The following is a 25789-nucleotide window of genomic DNA, read 5'->3' as shown; positions in this document are numbered from 1 at the left end:
AAACATTTGTCTGTGAGAGTGTGACATTTTTCCCATAGAGAAATGATACCTTAGCGGTGTCTCTTTCAAACATATGTGAAGTACTGCCGTATAATTTGGATGCTTCCACAATGACTATTTACTAGATTCATACATACAAAACAAAGAACAAATAGACTGGTAATTTGCAATCACTTCACTTTTCATCTGAGAATCTCAAAGTGCTTTACTAAGGTGGGAAGGATTAGCTACATGTTACAGAGAGAGGAAGTGAGGCACAGAGCAGTGATGACGGCAGTGCTGTGTAAACACAATAGATTAGTCCAGAGTTGAAGATGAATTTCCCTGTCTTTTCTTTGTTTGATTTAAAGCTCAAATCTTTTGTAGCACATCATTAGCACGAAAGAGAGCTGCTGCCAACATAGTTTGAATGCCTTTTATGGTACTGTATGTGACTTTATTTATACCACCTTTGCTGTACAAGCTATAAGATTCTATCAACAGAGTTCCCGTTTTTCATGGCAAAAAGCTTCACCTTTGTTCTTTCTTGTCAGTATGCCTCTGCTTAAATTGAGCCCAGCTTTTAAAAGACAACTGGGGGGGGGGGGGGGAAGAAGAGGATATTTCTCTTTGTGTTAAAGAGAATAATTTCAAAAGGTTTACTTGTTCCAAAGTGTATCAAAGACATGTTGGGAAACTCAATGGAAAGGGAAAAAACCCACGTGAACAAAAGGCACAGTTTAACATTTCAAACTCTATCTCATGTCAGCTGCAGTTCTGTTTTATCTGTGCAGCCTTGAGATAATCACACTGCAGGCAGCTAAAAAGGAAGTGCAGTTCTGTGGTATTTCAAACCCCACCTTGAAACAGAGACTTCAACACCTACCAAAAAGTGTGTGTTAAATTAGGTCTGATATAACACAATTTCTCCTCTCGTGATTTTCCTCCAGGCTCTATTTGTCTATTAAATTTCTCTCCCACTCACTCACAAAGCAGGAGGCCACGGCCCATATTTGCATTTATGGTAGATATTCTTCCTTGTTAGCCTGCCTGCTGGTGAGTAATTAAATTAACTAGTTCAAGGGAATATGTATTGCACTTCTTTAAATCCTGCTGGTCTCTCATCTTCAGGAACCATGGAGAGGAAGGATGGTTGTGTAGATAAGGTACAGGTATGAAAGCTAGGAGCTCTAGGTGCTATTCCTGGCTCTAGCAAATGCTTAACTCTGTGACCTTCAGCAAAGTAGTTAATTTCCCTGTACCTGCTTCCCTATTTGTAAAATGAAGATCACGCTGTCCTTGAACCCAATATTTGTAAAGTGCGTTAAGATCTTTGTACAGGAAGAGCTATAAATGTACAGTTATTCTATATGGGTAGATAGTGTGACATCCAAAGGACTGAGGCAAAATCACATTATCTAAAAATCTAACAAACTGTCAGCGCCTGCCTCCCTTAGAGCTGGGGATGCCAAAAGAACACTGTTTCAATTCCCATTTCCCCAGCCTGCACCCCAGCTAATAGAGACGGGATAGGTCATTACAATGGATCCCTTCATACGTAGATTGATTTCAGTTGATATGTGATATTTTAAGATAGTAAAAAGGAGATTAATTTATTGTACAATTTCTTTATAGTGAAGATATACATTTTTTTGCTGTTAAATTATCCAGCAAAATCTTACAGTCAAAATGCCAACTCTGCCTAGTCAGTGGATAGGTGCCATGTTTTACTATATTCCATAGGAAAGTTAACTTCTGGAGCAACAATGGAATTCCCTGCTCTTTGGCCTGCTTAGATAGAAGAACACTTGCTGATTTGATCCTCTCATCTGTGATAGCAGGGTCAGTTTCCCCAAGCTGCTCCTCTTAGGTCTTCACCATTCAGCTGTGTGCTGTGGCTCTAACTGCTTAGAGACATAACCAGCTAACACCACAATTTGTGTCCACATGGTTAGTAATGTGTTGAAAACAGGTTAATCTGAACTGTGTACCAGCCCTGCTAGCTGCCTACTCCGGCATTGTTTGACTGCAGGAAGCGGCTAGGTGATTCTGCTGTATGGATAGGGAATCCCCAGCCCTGCCACTATTACCAGTAAATCTTGTCCTTCCCTAACTGTGCTTCCTTTGCCTCTCTTCAGCACAAAGTTTCATACAAGCAGGCCAAGCATGTTTAATAGCAGAGCTACTTTTGCCAGCTGAAAACAGAGTTCATTCATCTGAGCAGGCTTGCTCTCCAACACACTTCCTGCTGGTTGCCAGGCAACAGTATTAGCACTGTTGTGCTTGGATGTTATGCAACCTTTGCTGTTCTGCTTTTTTTATAATGAGAATCTACACATTGCCAAAATAGGATGTTTCCCTCCTCCCCCCCACATCCCGGAAAAACATGGAGATGTGTTTTTAAAAAACCAACACCGTGAGCAATTGCATTTTATTAAATGCATCAGGTTTTAAACAAACCCTCAAACATAAATAAGCCTCTTCCTGGAATTACTTTGCAGAACGCTGCACCTAAATGGTACTCCAGGTTCATGTTGTCAGAGCTCACAGTAAGAGATTCTCACAATAACATTTCCTGTCTCCTCTTGCACTGCCTGGATGTTGTTCACATTATGCATTTGCAAACAATGTATTTGCTTAAAAAGCAACACAGGAATAGAAACTGCAACATGTGGACAACATGATTTATTTACAATGGTGCCCATTACATGCTTTCCAAACAAGGAGGATGGTTGCTGCTCCCAGGAACTTACTTTCTCAGACTAGACAGACAAACAGACAGAAATTCGGGAATGGACACACCACCAGGCAACTTATAGACAAGTCTATTCAAGTCTCCCTGTAAGTAGCACAGTAGAAGTGGGTCCTGAAAGTGGGTCTCATAAGTCTTTCTTTGTTGCTAGACTTGCATTAGTTTAGATCAAGCAAGATATAACATTACAAAAACTTCAAACTTATTCTAATGGATTGGACTGGATGTTATAGGTGTTTAGAGAGAAAGAAAAACTACAACACTGATAGGCTGGAAACGTCAACTGAAATTGCACTGAAGAAATGAGAGTTTAGGGCTAAATCTTACCTCTCCATGTATGAGTGCAGAGGCCCTTGAAAGTGAAACCAGTAGAGTTTTGCACTGCAGATAGGTAGAGGTAGGGGAGTAAGGGAGTCACATGCGGGATGCTTGGGAGCAAAGCTAAATGCCTTGTGTAGACCTGCGTGACACTCATATATTTGGCAGTCCTGTCACACCTGCCTGCACTCAGATCAGAGGGCATAAGACAGAGAGATCTTCCAGCTCAGAGCATCTTTTGGCCTACAGGAAGGTACACTGGGCTGGGAACCAGCCGACAATCATTACTGCTAACCGACTCATACCCATACTCCAAGAGGTGGGCAAACAAATATCATTTTTCCCATTTTACAAATAAGGCAAGTGAGCTTGCACAAGGTCACTTCAGGCACAGCTGGGAATAAAATCGAGCTCTCCAATATGACAAAGCCAAGTCTCATTCACTCAGTCACTGACCTTCAGACTCAAATCTATGGACTTGGCTATCTTGTCTCTAACCAGTGATATAATGACTAGACTACACTCTACACTCACAGCCAGGAACAGAACCCAGGAATCCTGGTGCCCAACATTCCACTCCTGTCTCAGAAATTATGGTGCAGCCCTGTGGCAAAATGCCTTATTCCCCTTTAGACGTGGTCCACTCAGAGAAGAACAGTCTACTTCTGCTGCAAGCTGTTTCATTAGCTCAAGTGGAACAGGTCTGTTGCATGCGTCTAAAGGTCATGCCTGGGTTCAAACACTACAGATGATCCCTGTGGGGAAAAAGTAGTATGTGATCATGTCACTAGAGGCTGTGAGATAATACACAGAAAGAGGCAGAATTATGGATTCACAGGCAACCATAATCCTGGCATTTCCTCACTTCTGAGCGCTTAACATTGTAACTTTAATATTATTTTAACTATAGTATATATTACATATAAAAATGTTAAAGGAACATTAAAATGTAACTACTACTCAACCTCTATTCTAGAATGTTTATTCCATTTTTGACCCTGTTGTTAATGGAACATTTCTTTATTTTGGTTCTGAACTATAAAAGGGGTGCTGGACTATATGATTTAGGAGTAAATCCATTGTCCAACCTAGGTAACTTAGCGGCTTTACTAGGGGTGGAGGTGGGAAGATGGGAGAAGAGTAATCCTCTCCCAAGCATAGCTGCTGAGCTTCGTGCAGCTGTCACGTTTTATGCAAATTAATGAGGTTACTTGTAAGTTTACCACCTCACCAATGCACCTCAACTCTGATGTGCTAGGATTAGCTCTAAGTGTGGGGAAAGTTTAGTCTCTAGACCCATTTATTCCCGATGTACCTGTTGAGACTGTCAGTAAAGGTACCAGTTGTCTCATTAGGAAGTGTGCACTGTGGAACAATGCACTAGTTTTTTCTATTCGATTTCTACTGTTGGAGATAATTGTCTGGGTTCAAAATCCTGAATGTGTTTACATGTGAAAATAAGTTGGATAGCCTCATTCTAGTCCTGATTTGTGCACCTCAGAAAAATCCGTGCTGTAATTAGCAGTCTTTGCTAAAGTGAAGCCTGGGACTGGCCAGTAATGTTGTGGCTAATCAATAGCGAGGTGCATTGACAGAGGTAAGTGAGGGAAGCTTACACAGTTCCTTCCTAAACTATTCCTCATTCAGCACTTTATTGCTTTACTTTTATCAGCACTAAGTGTACACATGCTGAAAATAATTTAGAGATTGCATAAGCCAGCCCATGTGCTGCTTGAGAACTCAGATTTGTCAGACTGTGCGTAGGTGAATTTTTTTTAAGAGTAATGTACTGGTTTTTTTCCCCCAGATATAAACAAAATTTCTCAAGCACACTAGCTCATATTTTGTACAGAGAATCATCTCATTGTTCAGCTTTATGTGCACTCTTTACTCATAGTAGGAAAGATCTTTTCTTAAGACTACAGGGTGGGGACACTTAAATAGTGAAAGCACAATGTTGGAGGCTGATCAGTTTGAAAACTTGGAGCCATTCAGTACACAGAGAGCTACTGTTGGTTCAATCTATAGAAGCAGATTAAAGACCCTTCAGAAAATCAAATAATATACATTTGAAGGCTAGTTTACTGAATCACAGCTGTTTTAAGCTCTTCCTATGTGCCCTATTAAATTATTAATCGCCATCAGCATGTGGGTGCTGACTTCATCACAGTGGCAGACATACTCCCTCCCCCTAAGAAATTACATTCAAGGTTTGCTAAAAATCACTGAATATTATATATTGCCTCAATACATCAAGAGATCACATCACTCGTTTATAATAAACCACTTATTTTAACACCAGTCAATAAACTTCTAGACCTACCTGTGAAATTACCCAGTTCCTTTGATTTCATATTGATATAGTACATTTATTTGGCTTAAGCAGGGATATGCATGTATAGTATACGTGAAACATACTGTCAGGCTTCTATGTTCCCTCAATTTGTTTCTGTAACCCATTGGCTATTTTGAAATCTACATGCTGTTTGTTTTTATCCCATGCTCCCCAAGTAACAATAGCATATGTTCAGTGACAATGCAGTCTGATTGCTCTCTGCATACAGTACGTTTTAACTATACAGCACCCAGAGATCTTTTCAAATGTTAATGTACTAAAGCATGGTCTATACTAGAAAAGTAGTTCAGTTTAACTAGGTCGGTCAGTGTGTGAAAAGTCTGAAATCCCTATGCAATGTAGAGAAGCCAAACTAAGTCCCCATGTAGACAGCGCTAGGTCAACAAAAGAATTCCTCCGTCAACCAACCTACCACCTCCTGGGGAGGTGCATTACCTACATGGACAGGAGACTCTGTCCTGTCAGCTTAGGTACTGTCTACACTGAAGCACTACAGCAGCGAAGCTGTGCCACTGTAGCACTGTAAGTGTAGACGAGCCCTAAGCCTCATATCAGCCCTTGTGAGGTAGGCAAGGAGTGTACTCCCACTTCTTATATCTGGAGAAATTGATGCAAAAATAAGGCAAGTTGCCCAGGCATGTCCTTTACACAGCACTATTCCATCAACATAAACGGGCCTTTAATGAGTTGGGCAAAACCTCACAGAAGTGGGAGGGTATAACTATTGCCCTTCAAATAAGATAGCTGTAAGAAGTCATTAAGCTCATTTATAGAATCAGGTAGCTAAAACAATAGGCGCTTCCAGCCAAAACACACGCACATGCAACAACACAGAAATGGAGTCATGTAAGCAGAGAGGATTTCACTGGCTATTATTTAGTGGAGGGGTGTGTGTGTGAGAGAGAGAAGCAGGCAGGAAACAAAAAGAATAGAGAAACTCAAAGAAAGAACAGAAAGCCAAGGACATGGCCTGAATAAGCATTGGGAGCATGGGCCTAAGAAAAGAAAAGGAGAGAATGCATTTTTGGTCTCAGCGCTGGCTGAAACAGGCGTGGGACTGTATGCAAAGAAAATATCTCCTGTCATTTGATCCTGCTGTATTCAGAGAAACAGGACTTTGTACATTCTTTGTAAATAGGGAATGCTCAAAGAGATACCTGATTTCAATATCAATTTCTCCTCCTAACCAAAGCAACTGCAAGATCCTAAATTTTGGCTATCCGCTCAGATCCAAAAGGGATACCAGAGGCTAAGCAGATCCTCCTCTTGGCACAGGAGAGTGGAGTGAATTACAGTTCAGTCTGTTTGTTTTCCATTTGGATTTCTGTGAGCTTAGTGTGCCTGTACAAAGATTGCATGGTAGGATGACCAGACAGCAAGTGTGAAAAATCGGGACGGGGTGGGGGGTAATAGGAGCCTATATGAGAAAAATACCCCAAAATCAGGACTATCCCTATAAAATGGGGACATCTGGTCACCCTATTGTATGGCGACATATTCAAAGACTAGCAAGGAGATTTCTTCCTCCATTATTTGTCCTAAGTATGTTCTCTTTTGAGGCAATGAGTAGTTATTGAGTAGTATTGAGCCAAATCCCAATGGCCTTAAAGAGCCTTTTGCCTGAATGAAAACTGAGTAAGGACTTCGGGATTTGGCCCTGTAATATTTCTTCCTGTAGTAGAAAAATAACATTGATGTAAAGTATAAGTAATCACTGACACAACAGATTGTTAATTGAGGAGAGTAAAAAACGTTTTTTTCAGAAGTCCCTAACCACCGAACTCTCAGATTCTGTCAGCTCCAAAGAAAGCTTTATATTTGAAATGGACATAATACATGCTTTATAAAGTACCTATGTAGTTTTTTTCCAAAGCATCACTGACATCTCTCATGTGACTAATAACATGTTTTAAAACAAAGCCTGATATCAAGACACACAGTAGTGATTTGAAACAAGTTTGAGAAATAACAAAACTGATACTTGCAAACAGTGACTCATAGTTGGCTTGCTGACTGTGAACAGTAAAGGGCAGGAGAGGGGAGTTGGGAATATTGGTGTAGCAGGGATGTCTTTCCCCACCTAAGACAGCATCACCACCCTCCAGACTAAGTATGTCCCCTGCAGGGATGGGGAAAAGTGGAGCCCTAATTGGGGAAGATGTCCACTGACACTGCTCCACTCCAAAAATGCAGTGGACATTGATGATGGTCAATTTTTTATCAAAGGGGTCAACTGCAGCACCATCTGCACGGTTGTGGCTATCTCTTGTGCAGATGTGCTGATGGGGCAAAGGGGCTTCCTCCAACCTCTAATACACCTGCTACAATTTGGCTCATCTCATTAGATAATCGAATGCAAATATCAATGTTGCATTGTTTGCTTTACTAAATCTATCACACCCTTCCTTCCCCCTTTGTGGCATTCTTAGGTTACATTATTGTGTTTATATTAAAACACACCCAATGGAGTTTCTTGGAACAATTCCCATATTTGTGTAACTAATATTGCTATTATCAGGAGCCAGTTATGTCTGCACACAAATCACTGGAATGTAAATACCAAGATATCAGTGTACAGCATTGCCACAGCTCTCATTAACTACTCAGAGTAACATACTCTGTCTGCTAGTCAGCTTCAGAGGTAGTTTTATGTATGTCTACACTGCAGTAAAAGACCTGCGGCATGGCCACAGCTAGCCCAGGTCAGCAGAGTAGGGTTTGCAGGGCTATAAAATTGCAGTGTAGACACTTGGGCTCTGAGACCCTCTTACCATCATGGGGTCTCAGAGCCCAGGCTGGAGCCCAAGCCCAAATGTCTATGTTGCAATTTTATAGCCTGCAACCTGAGCCTTGTGAGCCTGAGTCACCTTACTCCAGGACTGAGAATTGGTGCTGTGGGTTTTTTATTGCAATGTGGTCATTCCCTGCGGGTATGTCTATGCAGCACTCTAAGCCTGGACTTTGACTCAGGTTTATGCTCAAGCCTCCCTTCCATCCACACAGGTATTGGTCTGACTTGGGGCAGGACCTGGATCCTGCTAAGGGGGTGGGAAGAGCCCAAGTCCCGTTGTGACACAAGTCAAAGCCCAGGCATGTGGATGCAGCTCAAGTGGGAGTCACCAGATTTAGGTGTGGAGTCTCCCAACGCTATTTCACAATCCCCTAGGGCTGTGCTTCCCAGCCCTTCCATGTGTTGATGGGCTAAAACCACCCAAAACACTTCCAGACAACTCATGCAGGATGGACAGACTTGTGTTCCCACAACCCACTATGAACGAAGCCCTAAAGCAGCTACAGCTGCCTAGGGTGCTAGGAATGCTAGGATGCAAATGGCATAAGCCCACAGAAGCTGAAGTTCTGTCTCAGGTTTGCACAGCGCAACATGGATGTCCCGGCACAGTTGGGATGTGTGGGTTTCCCATGCAGTGTGGACGCTCAAATATGGGCTTGGAAACACTGAGTCTGCAGGTGTGGGTCTCACAGACCCAAACTATGCTGTGTACACTTACCCTTTAGGGGAGAGCTTTTCCTCCTTCAGAATGCTGTCTATCAGCACAAATACTAGTGACAAACATAGGAGATCCTGGGGATACCACCCCAGAAAAATGCTTGATGAATCTCTTTGCTTTGCAGCATTAGGTATTTTGTTCCCCAGCTCTTTTAAGTTAACTTCCTTGTAATACTTGAGAACTACTTCCTTTAGGTGGCTGATGTGAAACAAGATCCTGCATGCTTCCAGGCGTCTGCAGAGGAATAGGCAGAGATAGCATCCCAGACCTTTGCTCTGTGATGATGGATCGGTCCAAATGGATGCCAGACAGCCTTGTGCTTTGGCAGCTCAGTTGTGCAGCATTTGGCCACGAGTGTGCCCATGTACTCAGGAACATGTGTGACTCAGCGGAAGATACAAATGCAATTGAAGTAATGGCAACATTTGCCAAGTTAGACTGTTTGCGTCATAGCGGTATTCACACAGAATCCTCTGGGTATTACTGAAGAAATGTAAATCAACAGACATTGGACCAGACTGAAACATACTCTCCCCTTTCATGTTGTTGAAGGAAAGCTCTGGTCATTATCTGGTAGATATTTTCTTGAGCTAGCTTTCAGTTAGCAAAGTAAGATTTTCTCTAAGTTATTTTTTTAGATTTTGTTTAGCAGTTTTTAAAAGACCCCATCATTGTTTCAGTGCCTCCATGAAGTCAGTGTCCCTGTTTTCTCTCTGTGGGTGCTGCCTTTTTAAGGATACAGCACTTTGCTTCCCAGCAGAGCCAAGTTTAAACCACAATAGGAGTGGCTTTATGGTTAAACAACACAGGGGGAAATTCAGAAAGCTTCAAAGGTGACATGCAGTTCCATAATTTTCTATTATCAATTAAACAGTTCTTAAATGATCCTTTTTAAAAAAAAAACTAAGGATTATCTACTTTGAAATCTGGCAATTTTCCATGCTTTCTAACAGTAGTTTGCATCATTATATTGTCAAGATGTGAACTTTCTAGTAGATTGTTAAATAAAAGAATAGTTAAGACACGTAGTTGCCGGAATCTCTTCTATTCCACTGAATTTTCTTTAAAGCTGCTAGCAGTGCCTGTAAGCCCATGTTGTTTGTTGTAGCTCTGGAGGAGCACATCATTCTAACCATCCTTCCAAAGAGGATGACGACAAGTATGTATGCTGACAAGCTCCATTCCTCTTCAATTTCCTGAGTGTAACGGCGATGTTCCCCAATTTCATTTTGGAAAGCTCTTCAGAGGTCAAAAGCCCTGTCTGCCCTGGAACACTGGATCATGCAAGCTGCAAGTTTTCAGAAACTGATGTCAGCTACAGTCCTGCTGCATTATGAAGGAATATGCTTGAGAACTGCTTTAGACATCATAAAGCGGGAAAAATGGTTCAACCATCTCATTCCCCCGTGCAAGTCATCTTTTCTGCACAGCAACTTTACACAACTGTTGAAGGAAGGAAGTGAAGAAAGTGGATTGTCTTACTCAGATAAATCATACCAACAACTCTCTTAGCTAGTAAGCCCCTGTCCTCATGGCTTGTAACAATGTTTGAAACAACTTTAAACACAGATCTGCTCTAATAGGATGTGTGTCCATATATACAGCACAATAACACTGTGTTTAGAACTATGCTGGGATAATTAGAGCATGATTTCCACTAGCACAGTAATCTCTAATGCCATCTTATCCAGGTTCTAGAGTCAAACTGTACTCAAAATGGCACTAGCCACAACCATATATGAAAAAGATCATCACCGTTGAACATGCCTGTAGTTAGCATTGTTCTGCTTCCAGTAGGAACTAAATAGTTTTATCTATACTAGCCTTTTCTGGTATGTCTCCAACTATTACAGCTCCTCTGGTGGTAAATATGGGAGTGCAAGAGCAGTTAGGCACAGGGAGCCAATGATGTTTTTTTACCACTGCATCCTCTAGATCTTCTCTGAGCAGATCTAAAAGACAAAGTGGTAAAAACATCACTGCCCTGTCTACACTAGCATTTCCACTGTTGTTACCACCAGTGGATCTGTACAGTTGGGAGATTTTCAAAGAAAGATTATTATCAACACAGCCATGACAGATCTGCCTGAGTATAAAGCACTGCAAATTTACATGACAGAAAGTGAGTAACGACTCTGTAGTATTAGAACATCTTGTTATTATTATATATTATAGGTAAATATTATGTGTTTTTAATGGATCTCCACAGCTGACCACAACACTTCAAGGAAGCCACTGTAACATCTCAGGTTGTTAATGCTTGGCTTTGAAACGCATTTCAAAACTGGTCTGAAATATGCAACTCATCTCAGCGCTCTTATTTTTAAACAAACATTGAAAAACATCCAAAGGAAACTCAAACACAAAATATTAACAAACAACGGTAAGAGTCTGGCTTCAACTGACTGAAGCTAGGAAATGAATACAGGCTGCAACTCTGTACTGTACTCTTGCCAGACCTAGGTGTGGCACTGGTAATGGTGCTCTTACCAGGGGACCTCCATTTTGAAGAGGAATTGTCTTCTACCATGTGTGCTAAAATACTATGTTAAACTGAATAGCATGAATCAAAAACATTAAGGAGCCTCTCAGCCATAATTAGGAATTTCCTCTCTTTATTGATTTAAGCCACACTTTAAATTTGGTTTCAGTATAGCTGATGTGTATGCAAACATCAGAGACATGGACAGAAAAGCATATCATTTGTAGTTCCTTTATTGAGCCGCTGAATGGGAAGCAGCAGGATAGTACCTAGCAAGACTGCTGCCTGAACTTGTGTTTATATCATAGACCAAATTCATCCATGACATAAGCAATCACAACTCCCACTGAAGTAAAAGGGAGATGTACCCACCCTCTCGGACTAAATTCAGCTGTGCCATATGTATCAGCTAAATCACGAGGCAAACTTGCAGCCAAACCAGGGCTGCTCACTCAGGTGCTGCAGTGAGTCAGCTCTCCAGCATGCAGCAGCACCTATCCCTGAGCAGAGCATGGGTCAAATGACCCCAGGGTCAGGTATTTCTGCAACCTCAGCAGAGCTGCAGATCAGTCTAAGCAACAGTGTTACCTGGCCAGGAATCCTCCTGCTGCTTCACAGTGCCCCAGACTCCAGCAACTCACAGCCTGCTCCTGCCCTTACCTCACTCCAGCTTTGTCACCAACCCACTCCAGCCTTGCCTCCACCTCCTGATTCCCACCCCACCTCAAACCCTCAAGCTCCGACTATCTGGTTTGGACCTTCTTCGCGTATCTGGACCCTGGCTTTGGTACCAACTTGGCTTGTTTTTGCAATCTAACCACCCAGCTTCAACCTCTGGCCAGCTCTTGGACTCTGGCTACGATTCTGATCCTGGTTTGTCTACAGACTCTGATCTTGGTTTTGACCCTGGCCTGCCCCGGATCTTGGCCCAGGCCCAACCTACGCCTAGCTGTGACCCACACTCCAACCTTAGGCCTGATTATCAGAGGCAGCGCCTGACAAATACTGTAGTGGTTTTCTTCTGATTTAAAGTGCATTTTTGCTCAGAAAAGAGGTTAAGAAGGAGCCATTTAGTCATAATTAGCACATCTGCTTCCTGAGGAGAAGCATTTGGTGCCATTTTTTAAAGAGAGAGACTATGGTAAACTGCACTTACAAGCTGGTTTTCAGACCAAGAGGGAACACACATCTTCAGAGCTTTCCCCAAAGTCTCTTTACAAAGCATTGCAGACGTCATTCCATCAGAAGCTGATCAGTGCACAACTAGTTATTTCCTCTAGACATATTTTTCCATAGAACTCAGAATTTCACTGGAGGAATGGGTGTCTTGAGGTCCAAGCATCACGTTTAAAATACCTAAACTACAAGAATGCACAGGTCCCTTCACTGGTATACGAAATGGATTCCATGCAGTTTGACATGTGCAAGTCTTTCAGTAGTGCTGTCTGCTCTGTGTAGGTGTTTATAACCAACTTTTTGTAATGATGCAGCCCAAGGTCTATGTTCAAAGATGTATACACATTTAAATATACAACTATTGCAACTGCATATGTAAACAGGCAAATATAACAATACCCATTTGTGCACACAAATGGGATGCTACAAATCCAAGTGTACAGCTGCAACACAAATGCATACAGTTTTTGCACATTGGCCTTGGGACATTTGTATTTAAAAGTTTGGCCCTTAAGATCTCAAGGCACTTTTTGTAAGTAATGTAGACTCTGAAGCAAAATTTTTCCTCTCCTCAATACTGTGCAATTAATTTGTCAATCTCCTTCCCAAAGGTGGCTGCAATTCAGTATTATATGTAGGTACTTAGTCTGTTAAGTATTTTAGACAAGTAGTAAAATATTATTTAGTGAGATTTTGTTAAATTGATAGTTTAACAGTTTCACTAACGGATACGGTTTTACCTGCACAAAAATGTCAAGATTCGTGCCTCACTTAGTTGCCTGCTACAAGTTACAATGAACCATTTTCACACAAAAATGTTCTCAGTGTCATAGCATAAAAAAGGCTGTTGCCTGCAAAAAAAATATTTTGTATTTAAATGGCTTTTGGTTGTTATGAAAAAATAGCCAAAAGTTCATGGTGAAACTACAAAGTATTTTACTGTTCATGAAATGCGAGAAATGCTACTTTCCCCTGGGCTTGTCAGCATTGCAGTCATTAAAGATGTCTTAAATCAAGAAGGAACTACTGTCTAACAGTTTCTTTGAATAACATTAGGATTAAACACTCATCATCTCTATAGTTAACAAGTCTGAAAAGCCAGCATCAAGGAATGACCTTCATGCTTTATTACCAACAGATTGTTAACAAAACTCCTCAAGCCAACTGGATGCAATATACAACCTGAGAAAAAAACAAAACAAGAATGTGTGCATCAAAAAAGCCAACCCCACCTTTAGGAGCTCTGTTGTCTGATTAGCCATGGGAAAGTCTGTTAACAAATACCCCCTCCCTCTTTTGGAAATAAATGGAAAAAATGAAAGATCAGAATATCCACCCTTTCCTGAAGTAGCAACGGGAAATGCTTCCAGGAAGTTTCTGCACATCCTTTCTATAGATGAGAAATAGGCAGTTTTACCAAACCATGGGCTGTGCTCTACAGGGTTATAATGAAAGTGGTCCAGGGGTGGCATGCAAAAAAATAAAGCCTCCAGGTTGCCTTTATTTAACAACCAGGGCTACCACCGTTACTTTTAACCAGGTACGGAGGCCAGCTAGTCAGAGATGGATTCCGACACACTGGCTTGGAATGGCGTGGAGAGACCGGAGAATCCCAGAGACGGACAACCCCAGAGACTCGTGTAGGAAGTAACCCAGGGAGGTTTTGTGGGGAAACGGTCACAGAATTGGAGCAAGGCTCGGTGTGTTTTGGTTGGAGCCCCACAGAGCTGGTGGGGGCAACGCTGCCACCGATAGGGCCCTGGGTTGGGACCCGGTGGAGAGGGACGGCCTAGGTTCCCCTATCCCGGCCGCCACCCAGACTCTGGCCGCTAGGCTGCACTGCCCTGCCCTGACAATAGAGGACTTAGCATTGACTCTGGCCATTGGACCGCACTGCCCTGAGAGTAGGGGCCATAGTACTGACTTTGGTCACTAGGCCAGACTGCCCTGATAACAGGGACTGTATCATTGACTCCAGCTGTCAGGTCGTGCTGCCCTGATCACAAGGGTTGTCGGACTAAGGCCACAAGGCCACGCAGCCCCGAGACTGGGGGCAGCCCTACAGACACAACCATGGGGCCGGAATACTCCACCCACCCCACAAAGGGTGACGGGTGTACCAGCCCCATGACACAAAGTCATTTCCCATCCATGGTTTTAAAAAAATATATGTATATTTAATAATATGGCAGAAATTGGGTATACATGGGGCCTGAGAGAGAGAGAGGTTAAAGGACTGGCTCAGAACAACACAGCTTTCTGGGATGTGTCCTTAACTCATTTTAAGTGAAACCAGATTCAGCTAAAACATTAATATTAGTATTATCTTTCCTGTCATGACTATCACCAAAACAAACTAAAAATTCAGTCATTTCTCACCCTTAACAGTTTCTTATCAAGGTAAAATAGCCTCTGCATAAGTCATCTTAAGGTCTCATTCTTCTCTGTGTAGTCATCACTTTTGTTTCCAGCCCTCAATGTAAAGCTCCTGTGCCTTTTCATCCACATAGATCTGCTCAGCTGAATATACTAATACCTCTTTTTAAAATAATTTAAAAGATATGTCTCATAAAAATAAAATCCAGTCTTGCTGTTGTAACTACTGGTGGATGGGTTTAAACAGTTTTCTAAATTTAGGATTATTTTAAATTATTTGTGGTTGCATTATGATAAATCCACACATATACCTGATACCACTTCATATTAGAATTTTTCTCCATTTGAGGCAAGACTGTAAAGCTCAGGCTGAATTCTGCCCTTTCAGTGGTGTTGCTCTGGAGGAGTAACTGCTGAAGACAGTGGAGTTATTCCAGATTTACATTGATGTACCTGAAAACAGAATTTGGCCTCTCAGCTTTGATTCACAGTCCTTTTTATTTAACCTCCACTGCTATGATGAAACTATATGAAGAGATTTTCGGTATGAGTACTAATATATATGTTGTGATCTAGGAAAGCAAGAATATAACTTGCCTTCTACACCCACTATGAAACTCTGAGGATCCCACTCCCAGAATAGCTCATGAATCTGTATCAAAAGCACTCCCAACCTGGATATGGATACCTTTTGGAACCCATCAGTGCCACTCCAGAATGGCACAGTGAGACTCTGGGGCCAACAGGGGTTCAGTTTTGAGTTGGCATGTAATTCCCTGGCATGTAATTTGGGATGTAGGCCAAAGGACTGAGACCACAGAACTAGGAATTAGACCTAGATCTCTTAAATGACAGTACTGATTGAGCACTCAATGAACCAGATCATTGAAAATCACTCTGCTGAGGCAGAATAATCACACATTCTTGAGTGCAGATGAGCTATTCTTGGTTTTGGAGGAGATGTAACATTCAATATATTAAACTGATTGCTGAAATATTCATCAGACAAAATCTGCTATTCTTGGCAAGTCAAGAGCATCATCTACTGTGATCCTCAGGTGGCAGAAACTCTCAGCTTCACTTCGCACTTCTCTCACCTTAAGAACATGCAAGACAACACTCTTGATTTTGCCATGAAATATAGAAACCTGTTAATTGGCTTTTATGAGATTACATATTAATTCATGATTAGGAAACAGGGGGGTGTATGAACACTGAGGTGGCAAAATTTTCAGATGACAAAGTAATTTAGTTTAGTCAACACTAGAGAAGACTGAGAAACATCAGAAGGGCCTAGTAAAGCTTAATGAATGAGCAGCATAGCAGTAGATGAAGTTCAGTGCTGAGGAAATGACACTCACAGCAAGGTAATGCACAGTGCATGAGTAGTTCAAGTTATTCCTTCTGGGAATTCCTGCTCGGTCCTAAATAAACTGTCATCATTCAGGGAAAAGATTTAGATGTCATTGTAGATCATTCACTGAAGATCTCAGCTCAGTGTCAGCCACATTCACGAAGCAAACAAAAATATATAAATCATAGGACAAAGTGAAAATATTAAAATGCCATTATATGTCAATATACATCCTCACCTTGAATATTGTGTTTTAATCAGATCTCTAAAAAACAAAACAAAAAAACAAACCACCAGAAAACAGAAATTCAGGAGGTCAACAGTACACAACAAAAATGACTAGAGGCATAGAATGACTTCCACATATAGAAATATTTAGAGGAAAAGAATAAAAGAGGATTTGATTAGGTATATATAATAAATGGTACGGAGAAGGTAAACCAGGTGTTCCTACACACTTTATCATGATACAAGTTTGAGGCAATATATTACAATTTATGACAGAAAGTTGGGTTTTGTTAAAAAAAGAAACCCACTTATTTGTGGAACTCACTGCCCCAACATATCATTGTCCCCAATAAGTCAGCAGAATTCTAAAACAGGACAGTCATTTATAAGGATGACACCATCCACAGTTATAGGGCAAAAAAGTTATAAGGGATATGAACTCTGATGTTTCAGGGTATATGTCAAGACCTTACTGCCTGGGATTAAGAAGAAACTTCCCCTAAAGTCAGATTATTCCATGCTTGTCCATTATGGAGATTTTTGCACCCTCTGAAGCAGATGGTACTAGCTAGAGCAGGGGTGGGAAAACTTTTTCCCCAAGGGCCACATTGGTGTTGCAAAACTGTATGGAGGGCCAGGTAGGAAAGGCTTTGCCTCCCCAAACAGCCTGGCCCCGCCCCCATCTGACCCCTCCCACTTCCCACCCCCTGACTGCTCCCCTCAGAATTCCCCACCCATTCAACCCCCCCTGTTCCTTGTCCCTTGACCGCCCCCTCCTGGGAGCTCCCCCCACTCCCTGTCCCCTATGCACACCCCCGCCCCCTGACAGGCCTCCTGGGACTCCCATGCCTTTCCAACCCCCCTCTGTGCCCCATCCCCTGACTGCCCCACCCAGAACCTCTGCCCCATCCAACCAGTCCCTGACAGGCCCCCGGGACTCCCACACCTATCCAACCACCCTCTGCTCCCTGTCCCCTAACTGCCCCCCGGGACCCACTGGCCCCAGCCCCCTTACCATGCCACTCAGAGCAGCATGTCTGGCAGCCGTGGCACCCGGCTGAGCCAGACATGCTGCCGCACTGCCCTGCAGGAGCGTGCAGCCCTGCCGCCCAGAGTGCTGCCCACGCGGCGGCGCAGCTGTGAAGAATGGGGGACAGCGGGGGTGGGGCCGGGGGCAAGCCTCCCCGGCGGAGAGCTCAAGGGCTGGGCAGGACAGTCCCATGGGCCACAGTTTGCCCGCCTCTGGGCTAGAGCCAGCATACCTACCTAGAGGGTCTGTTGATCTGAACCATATGCAAGTCCCATATTACTACCCGCTAATGTAGTGGGATGAAAGCATGAGTGCTACTGGGGATTTCAGCTTTTTTCCTTTAGCATATGCGCAACATGCCTCAGATGGCACATGACCAGGATTCATCACCAAATTGGTTGGATCACTAGCGTCCCCAGCTTGGGCCGGGTACTGATGGGGAATGTGACATGAACGCTGATCCTTGCCCCCCGGAGTTTCAGCTAATAGCAGGTAATCTTGCCTGAATGATGGTTAATAAACTAACTGCTCCTATTTGTTAACTGTGCCACTGCAGTCAGCATTTTTCAGAACTGGCTTCACACAAACCAGAAATGATTTAAAAAATTGGTATAATTCAATTGGTATAATTAGAGTTGCATCAGAATTCAGATTCTGTATTTTCTTTCCTATTTCTTAAGTGGCATTTCTGTCCCAGCTACAGCAGGGGCACGCATACACTCTCTCTCTCTCTGCACAGTAATACTAGGCACTGTATTACAACATATAAATGTCCATTTTCAAAGGCTTGTATGTTCTCCATGACTTAAACCCAACTCTGCTCTCAGATTCCCTGGTACTATTCTTGCCAGTTTTTTGGCAATTGCAGTCTGGAAGAATTCCATTATGTCCACACACCAAATACAACAGAGGAGTTGAGGAAGGGTGGTGGTGTTCCCTCCAGCGCTGGGTGTTCCTATTTGAAGTTCAAAGCCCGTTACATGGCAGCTGACTGGGAGGCTTTCCAAAATCTACAGGAGGCTGGGAAAGAGTCCAAAAAAAGCAAGGAGTGTCCCAGCTGAAAGAGAGATCTGGCAAGTATGTATACTTGAAATACACCCCTCCTACAGTCATCATTGCCTTAACAGCCACATTGCTCTTATAAAAGAATATTTACTAGATTTCCAGTGTGCTTGACTCAGTTGACCTAGCCAAAGACCCTCTAAAGAACAGCTGAACAATCCTTTCACCTTTTACATTACAGTACTTCTATCTTTGTCTTCCATCCTGGGTGTTGCCAATAACAACAGCTGATTTGTTCTAAGAGCTTGATCCTGCAGCCCTTGGTAATCCCTCTGAAGTGGGGTTATTTGCACGAGTAAGAACTCCTCATATGAGAGTGAATTTTATAGGATCAGGACCTAAATTTCTTCCTGAAGTGCTTGCAACACTTTAGTCCCTGCCAAATCCAACTTCCCACTCTGTCCAGATGCTGCTCTTACATTCAAGCTCAGTTTCCTGCAGCTTTGGTTTGGTTTATTTTTTGCTCTTTCTTTTTCTACTTAATCCCTCAATTTTCTTTTATCATATTTTTCTGGCTCTAGAGCTTGTGAAAGAATTTCTGTAGTCAGACTTTTTTGCAGGACTCCTAAACTGCAAAACTAAACGTATGGCTCATGGTTGAAAGTGCTGATCTGTGAACTTAGTAGAGCAGAGGGATACAACCCATGTTTACCTTAAAATCCAACCATTCTTAGCATTACTACAGAGGGTGAACTAAAACGCTTTAAAAATAAAAATGTCAGAATCCTAAATTAATGCACAGACTTATAAATCACAGGTACATTTTAAAACTAGTTCCTCCTATACTTCATACACAAGACCAGAGTTCAGGCCCTTACTATTCTGCATTTCACATCTACAGTGGCTATAACAATACTTAAGGGCAATTTAGAGAAGGCAGTCTGCTCCTGATTTGCTTTATATATTAGTCAGAGGCCCAAATAAGGTATTGGGGTCCCAATATGTCAGGCACTGTGAATACATAATGAGAAAATGGTCCCTACTCTAGAGAGTTTACAGTGTTAGTGATAAAAGAAAGGGAGTACTTGTGGCACCTTAGAGGCTAACCAATTTATTTGAGCATAAGCTTTCGTGAGCTACAGCTCAGTATGCATCCGATTAAGTGAGCTGTAGCTCACGAAAGCTTATGCTCAAATAAATTGGTTAGTCTCTAAGGTACCACAAGTACTCCTTTTCTTTTTGTGAATACAGACTAACACGGCTGTTACTCTGAAACCAGTGTTAGTGATGCAACTGTAGCAGGAAAAAAAAGTCACAGAAACCTGGGGATCTGAATTCATGTCTTGACAGGTAAAAAGCCTGCAAGTTTACCTTTAAATTATAATACTGACTTCTCTAGAGCCTTTCCTCCCAAAGGAATGCTGTACCATACGCTGAAATGAGTCTGTGGCCACCTAGCATTCCACGAATGTCCCTTTGCATACTCAGCATAATATAGGAATGCAAAACTTTTACAGCACCAGGGGGCCAGAACTAAGATCTTCTTGCTCCAAAAGCCATATCCCTTCTTGCTCCAAAAGCCATACCACTTGACCTAAAGGCAAATCTCCATTAGCTGTTAGCAGTATCTGGCCTATAACAGAGTTGGGCAGCTCTAATTCTATCCACTAGGAGCTGTATATCTACCTGTAGTCAGTACATTTCTTGCTCTAAAATCCTCCCAACTGCTTACTGGTTCCTTAGCTAAAATCCCATTAGTGGCTGTTGCTAGAACTCCTCCTTAACAGGTTACATATTTCTTAAGTGACTCAGAGAAAAATATGTCTCCTCTTCATTAGGGATGTACAAATAAATACCAGTCATACTTTCTTGAGCTAGCTTATCTAGTGAAGTGTTGAGGCATGATGGCTCCTGGTCATTCTTTCAACAGGTTTCCCCACTGACCACAAAGGAAGTGGGAAGTCTTACCCCATTTTTTTGTTGAAGTTATAGTATTTTATATAAGTTATTTATGACAAAAATTTTTGACGATATCTTGCCTTAGGATAGATTTTTACTGTCTTATAATATCTATCAACTTCATTATGAATCATCTAAATGTTTCCTTTGAAGCCAGGGATATAGCATAATGCTTGGGATCTTGGGAACTGCCAGTGTTTACCATGTATTTGTTGATAGCATTTCCTTCAGGAACTTCAGGCTTCCAAGCCATTCTTTAGATTCCATTACTGGATTCCTCCACATCCAAAACTCCCAGGAAAGTTAGGATCTGGCTAATCTTTGATTTAATTATTCCCCTTGTTGTGTCAGTTGTTTACCTAATTTACCCTATCTTTTCCCCACCTCTTTAAAAGCTGAGTCAGCACTTTCTTAAAAGAAGCGTCAGCAGCCCAGCACACCAACAACCCTACAATAACAAACCAGCATTTGCAGTTAAGCACATACTGCAGAGAAGAGTGTATTTTGCTTAGGAAACATTTTAGTGTGATAATAATAATGAAAAAAAATCATGACAGAAGCACTGTGTAAGCAGGGTCTTATTTCCCACCTGACACCATACAAGACTCCAGGTTCTTCAAGACTGTGTCTACACTTACCCGTTTTGCTGCTCTAACTGTGTCGATATAGTTAAAGCAGCAAACTCCACCCAGCCACTCCCAGCATGGATGCAGTTGTGCTAGCATAGCGTATTCCAGTTTCACAAAGCAAAAACGGATAGCCGTACAAAACACCATTGTATTCGTATAACTGCCTCTACAAGAGGACTTTTGACTATGTTGGTTAAATATATCCATCACACTCCTAACCGACACAGTTATGCCAGTAAAACTTTGTAACCGTAGACTAAGCCCAAGTCTTAACTGGGTCCTTGTTCACAAAAGACACCACAATCTCAGAATCACAGCTCCTGGGTTATGGTCTGTTAATCCAAATTACTTTCTATAACTAAAGTCCTCCCAAAAGTTCTTCTCAGAGTCGCCCTTCCTTAGAGCTCTTGGTTACCCAGAGCACTATACTGTCACTGTTACACCTTCTCCCCAAGGTTGGTCCCACTCAGGGCTCCTGTCCCAACCATACTAGTATACTACAATTGCAGCTCAACCCTCTCAGATCGAACAAGTCTGTTCAAACCCCAGTTTTCTTCCTGAGAACTACCTTCTCTTTCTTCCAGTCAAGTGAGTTAACAAGCCAGCTGCAGAAGAGGGTCAGCACAAATTCAGTTAACCCTTGCTTATCCAGCTTCAGAGCCACTACTAATAAGGTGAATGTTTGTTAGGCAACACTGCCAGCTTGTTCGTACCAATCTTTTCCCTTATCAGAGTATATAGAATTGCTCTAGTTCAAATGTGAGTGTAACTTCTGTTATATGGGTTCAGCATTTCAAAGTCATAAAAGCATCATGCCACCTGACTGGCCTACTTTTCAATACAAAGAGGTTTCTCCAAATATAGATCTGTTCCTCCATCCTACCCTACACAACCAGCTAAGTTTTCCTCCATACTTATGTCTACCTTTTCTATTGTTTTCTTATTATTTGGTACCATTATTTCTAAACATTCCAAATAACTGCAAATACAATTTCCCTACATATTCTTGAAGAATCAATCCCAAATATCAATAATAGTAATTTTTTGCGGGAAGAGGAACACAAAGTTAGGGAGCCCAGACACTGATGTGTGAACTTTCCTGGTGCTCTCAAGCTACTACTAAGAAACTTGCCACCCCTAGATATGTCTTTACTTGAAGTATCAGCTCAAGTTCAAGTTAAGTCTTCTTGAGGTAGCCTAGCTCAAGTGAGAATGATCACACTGTGAGAGAACACTCACGCTACACAGAGTGGTTGAGTTAGCTGATATGTTGTGCTAACTCAAATTTTAGTCTATACCCCACAACTGCCGGCCAACTCGAGTTAAAAGCACCACTATACTTTAGTCAAGAGTTTTTGTGTGTGGACAGGACTCGAGTGAGGCACAATGCTTGAGTTATAACTTGAGTACATTCTGCAAAGAAGACAAGCCCTCTGGCATATTGGGCTAATTATTTAACTTCTTTTCCCTCTTGATCACCTCACCTGAAGGGACCAGCCATTACCACCCCAAGGCTCTGATTCTGCACAGACTTGCGCATACGCTTAACTCTATACACTGTGAGTGATCTGCAGGGCTATGCACAGTGTGTAAAGTTCAGCACATGCATAAAACTTTGCAGGACTAGAGACTAACTTGTACTGGAGCTTCATTAAACTGCTAAAATAATCTTAGCAGATATCTATGGAGTATGTTCTGAAGTGACTTTTCAATTTGTAGTTTTCCCCCTCCCCAGAGGCCTAGCGAAGTCTCTTCTCCTTGTTAAGGACCACTGATACACAAAGCTTCACTTCAGCCATTTTCACTGTACCTGTTTCCTCAAGTTTTTGAAATAAAATAAAAACTCACCTTTGAGCTCAGATCAAGAACAGATACTATCAGCCCAACAGACAGGTTTCTCAGAAGATTATGTGCCTCCAAATAAGGAACAATGGAAATCATTTTGCAACCTAAATGTGTTGTAGTCTTTTCTACAAGCAAAAGCTGTCATGTAACATACTGGTGATACAGATTCTCTAGGTGATTCAGATGGTAGTGATGCAAAATATTTTCTAAGGGTATGTCTACACTACAAAATTAGGTCAATTTAATAGAAGTCAATGTTTAGAAATCGATTTTATACAGTCGATTGTGTATGTCCCCACTAAGCACATTAAGTTGGCGGAGTGTGTCCTCAATACCATGGCTAGCGTCGACTTACGGAGCGTGCACTGTGGGTAGCTATCCCACAGTTCCCGGCAGTCTCAGTTGCCCATTGGAATTCTGGGTTAAGCTCCCAATGCCTGATGGGGCAAAAACATTGTCGAGGGTGGTTTTGGGTACATGTCGTCAGCCGCCCCTCCCTCCCTCCGTGAAAGCAACGGCAGACAATTGTTTCACGCATTTTTTCCTGGGTTACCCATGCAGATGCCATACCATGGCAAGCATGGAGCCTGCTCAGCTCACCGCTGCTGTTGTGAGCATTGTAAACACCTCACACATTATCCTGGAGTCTGTGCAGAACCAGGCTAAGAGACGCCAGCACAAAGACGATTGTGATGAGGACATGGACACAGACGTTCCTGAAAGTACGGGCTGTGGCAATTGGGACATCATGGTGGCAGTGGGGCTGGTTGATACAGTGGAACGCCGATTCTGGGCCCGGCAAACAAGCAAAGACTGATGGGACCACATAGTGTTGCAGGTATGGAATGATTCACAGTGGCTGCGAAACTTTCGCATCTGTAAGGCCGCTTTCCTTGAACTTTGTGAGTTGCTTTCCCCCGCCCTGAAGCGCAGGAATACCAAGATGAAAGCTGCCCTGACAGTTGAGAAGCAAGTGGCGATAGCCCTGTGGAAGCTTGCAACGCCTGACTGCTCCCGGTCAGTTGGGAATCAATTTGGAGTGGGCAAGTTTACTGTGGGGACTGCTGTGATCCAAGTAGCCAATGCAATCACTGACATTCTGCTATCAAGAGTAGTGACTCTGGGAAATGTGCAGGTCATACTGGATGGCTTTCCTAACTGTGGCGGGGTGATAGAACACATATCCCTATCTTGGGACTGGACCACCTTGCCAACCAGTACATAAACCGCAAGGGGTACTTCTCAATGGTGCTGCAAACACTGGTGGATCACAAGGGACATTTCACCGACATCAACATGGGATGGCCAGGAAAGGTGCATGATACTTGCATCTTTAGGAACTCTGGGCTGTTCGAGCAGTTCCAAGAAGGGACTTACTTCCCAGACCAGAAAATTACCGTTGGGGATGTTGAAATGCCAATAGTTATCCTTAGGGACCCAGCCTACCCCTTACTCCCATGGCTCACGAAGCCGTACACAGGCAGCCTGGACAGTAGTAAGGAGCAGTTCAACTATAGGCTGAGCAAGTGCAGAATGGTGGTAGAATGTGCCTTTGGACTTTTAAGCGCTCGGTGGTGCTGTTTGCTGACTAGGTTAGACCTCAGCGCAACCAACATTCCCATGGTTATTGCTGCTTGCTGTGTGCTCCATACTATCTGTGAGAGTAAGGGGGAGAGGTTATGGCGGAATGGGAGGCTGAGGCAAATCGCCTGGCAGCTGATTTTGAGCAGCCAGACACCAGGGTGATTAGAAGAGCACAGCTAGGTACGCTGCGCATCAGAGAGGCTTTGAAAACCAGTTTCATGACTGGCCAGGCTACGGTGTGACAGTTGTGTGTATTTCTCCTTGCTGCAAACCCACCCCCTTTGTTGATTTTAATTCCCTGTAAGCCAACCACCCTCCCCCCTTCGATCACAGCTGGCAAAGGAAATAAAGTAACTATTGTTTTGAAACCATACATTCTTTCTTTATTAATTTTAAAAAAGTGAGACAACTGACAAGGTAGCCCAAATGGGGTGGGGTGGGGTGCGGTGCGGGAGGAGGGAAGGACAAGGCCACATTGCTTATTGTAGCCACACTACAAATCAAAACTGTTTGAATGACAGCCTTCTGTTGCTTGGGCCATCCTCTGGAGTGGAGTGGCTGGGTGCCCGGAGCCTCCCCCTGCCGCATTCTTGGCCATCTGGGTGAGGAGGATATGGAACTAGGGGAGGAGGGCAGGCAGTTATACAATGGATGCAGCGGGGGTCTGGAATCTTGTAGGCTTTCCTGCAGCTACAACAGAAGCTTCATCATGTCCATTTCCTCCCCCATTAGTCTCAGCATCGCCTCCTGCCTCTGCTCTTGGTGCTCACTTAATGCTTTCCTGGCCTCTGCCACTGAATGCCTCCATGCATTAAGCTGTGCCCTATCAGTGCGGGAGGACTGCATGAGCTCAGAAAACATGTCATCGCGAGTGCGTTTTTTTCGCCCTCTAATCTGCGATAACCTCAGGGACGGAGAGGATAGCGAGCGCATAGAAACATCTGCACCTAGGGGGAAGATAAAAAGGGAGAGTAAAATTTAAGATGATACATTTCTGAGAACAAAAGGGAGACTCTTTTACAGTGAATCAAGCAATTCACAGCAGACAGCACATGTGCTTTAGGTACAAGGTCACATTTTGCCTTTTATATTGAGCACCTGCTGGTATGGTGACACATCACAAACAGCTGGGCAACAGAATTCGGTTTCCAGGCAGCCATGGTAAGCCTTTTGGGGTTGGCTTCTTACGCCTTCATAACATGTGGGAATG

The 25789-nt window shown here is 42.8% G+C and overlaps 1 protein-coding gene across 5 annotated transcripts in view; it reads right to left on the bottom strand.

Annotated features, from left to right (window-relative positions):
• Positions 1-25789, bottom strand: part of LOC140909520 (uncharacterized) — a 66921-nt gene that overhangs the window by 13518 nt on the left and 27614 nt on the right. For 3 of the 5 annotated variants that reach the window (XM_073338989.1, XM_073338990.1, XM_073338991.1), the window contains one exon: positions 24951-25526. The exons of the other annotated variants lie outside the window; for them this stretch is intronic. In XM_073338989.1, coding sequence (XP_073195090.1) covers positions 25270-25526 — 257 coding nt within the window. In that variant the 3' untranslated portion in view covers positions 24951-25269. Of the gene's footprint in view, positions 1-24950; positions 25527-25789 lie in introns of those variants that run through there. 5 annotated transcript variants of the gene reach the window in all.

The sequence above is a fragment of the Lepidochelys kempii genome, chromosome 3, assembly GCF_965140265.1.
Source record: "Lepidochelys kempii isolate rLepKem1 chromosome 3, rLepKem1.hap2, whole genome shotgun sequence".
NCBI lineage: Eukaryota > Metazoa > Chordata > Testudines > Cheloniidae > Lepidochelys > Lepidochelys kempii.
This window is presented reverse-complemented; position numbering and strand designations above follow the sequence as displayed.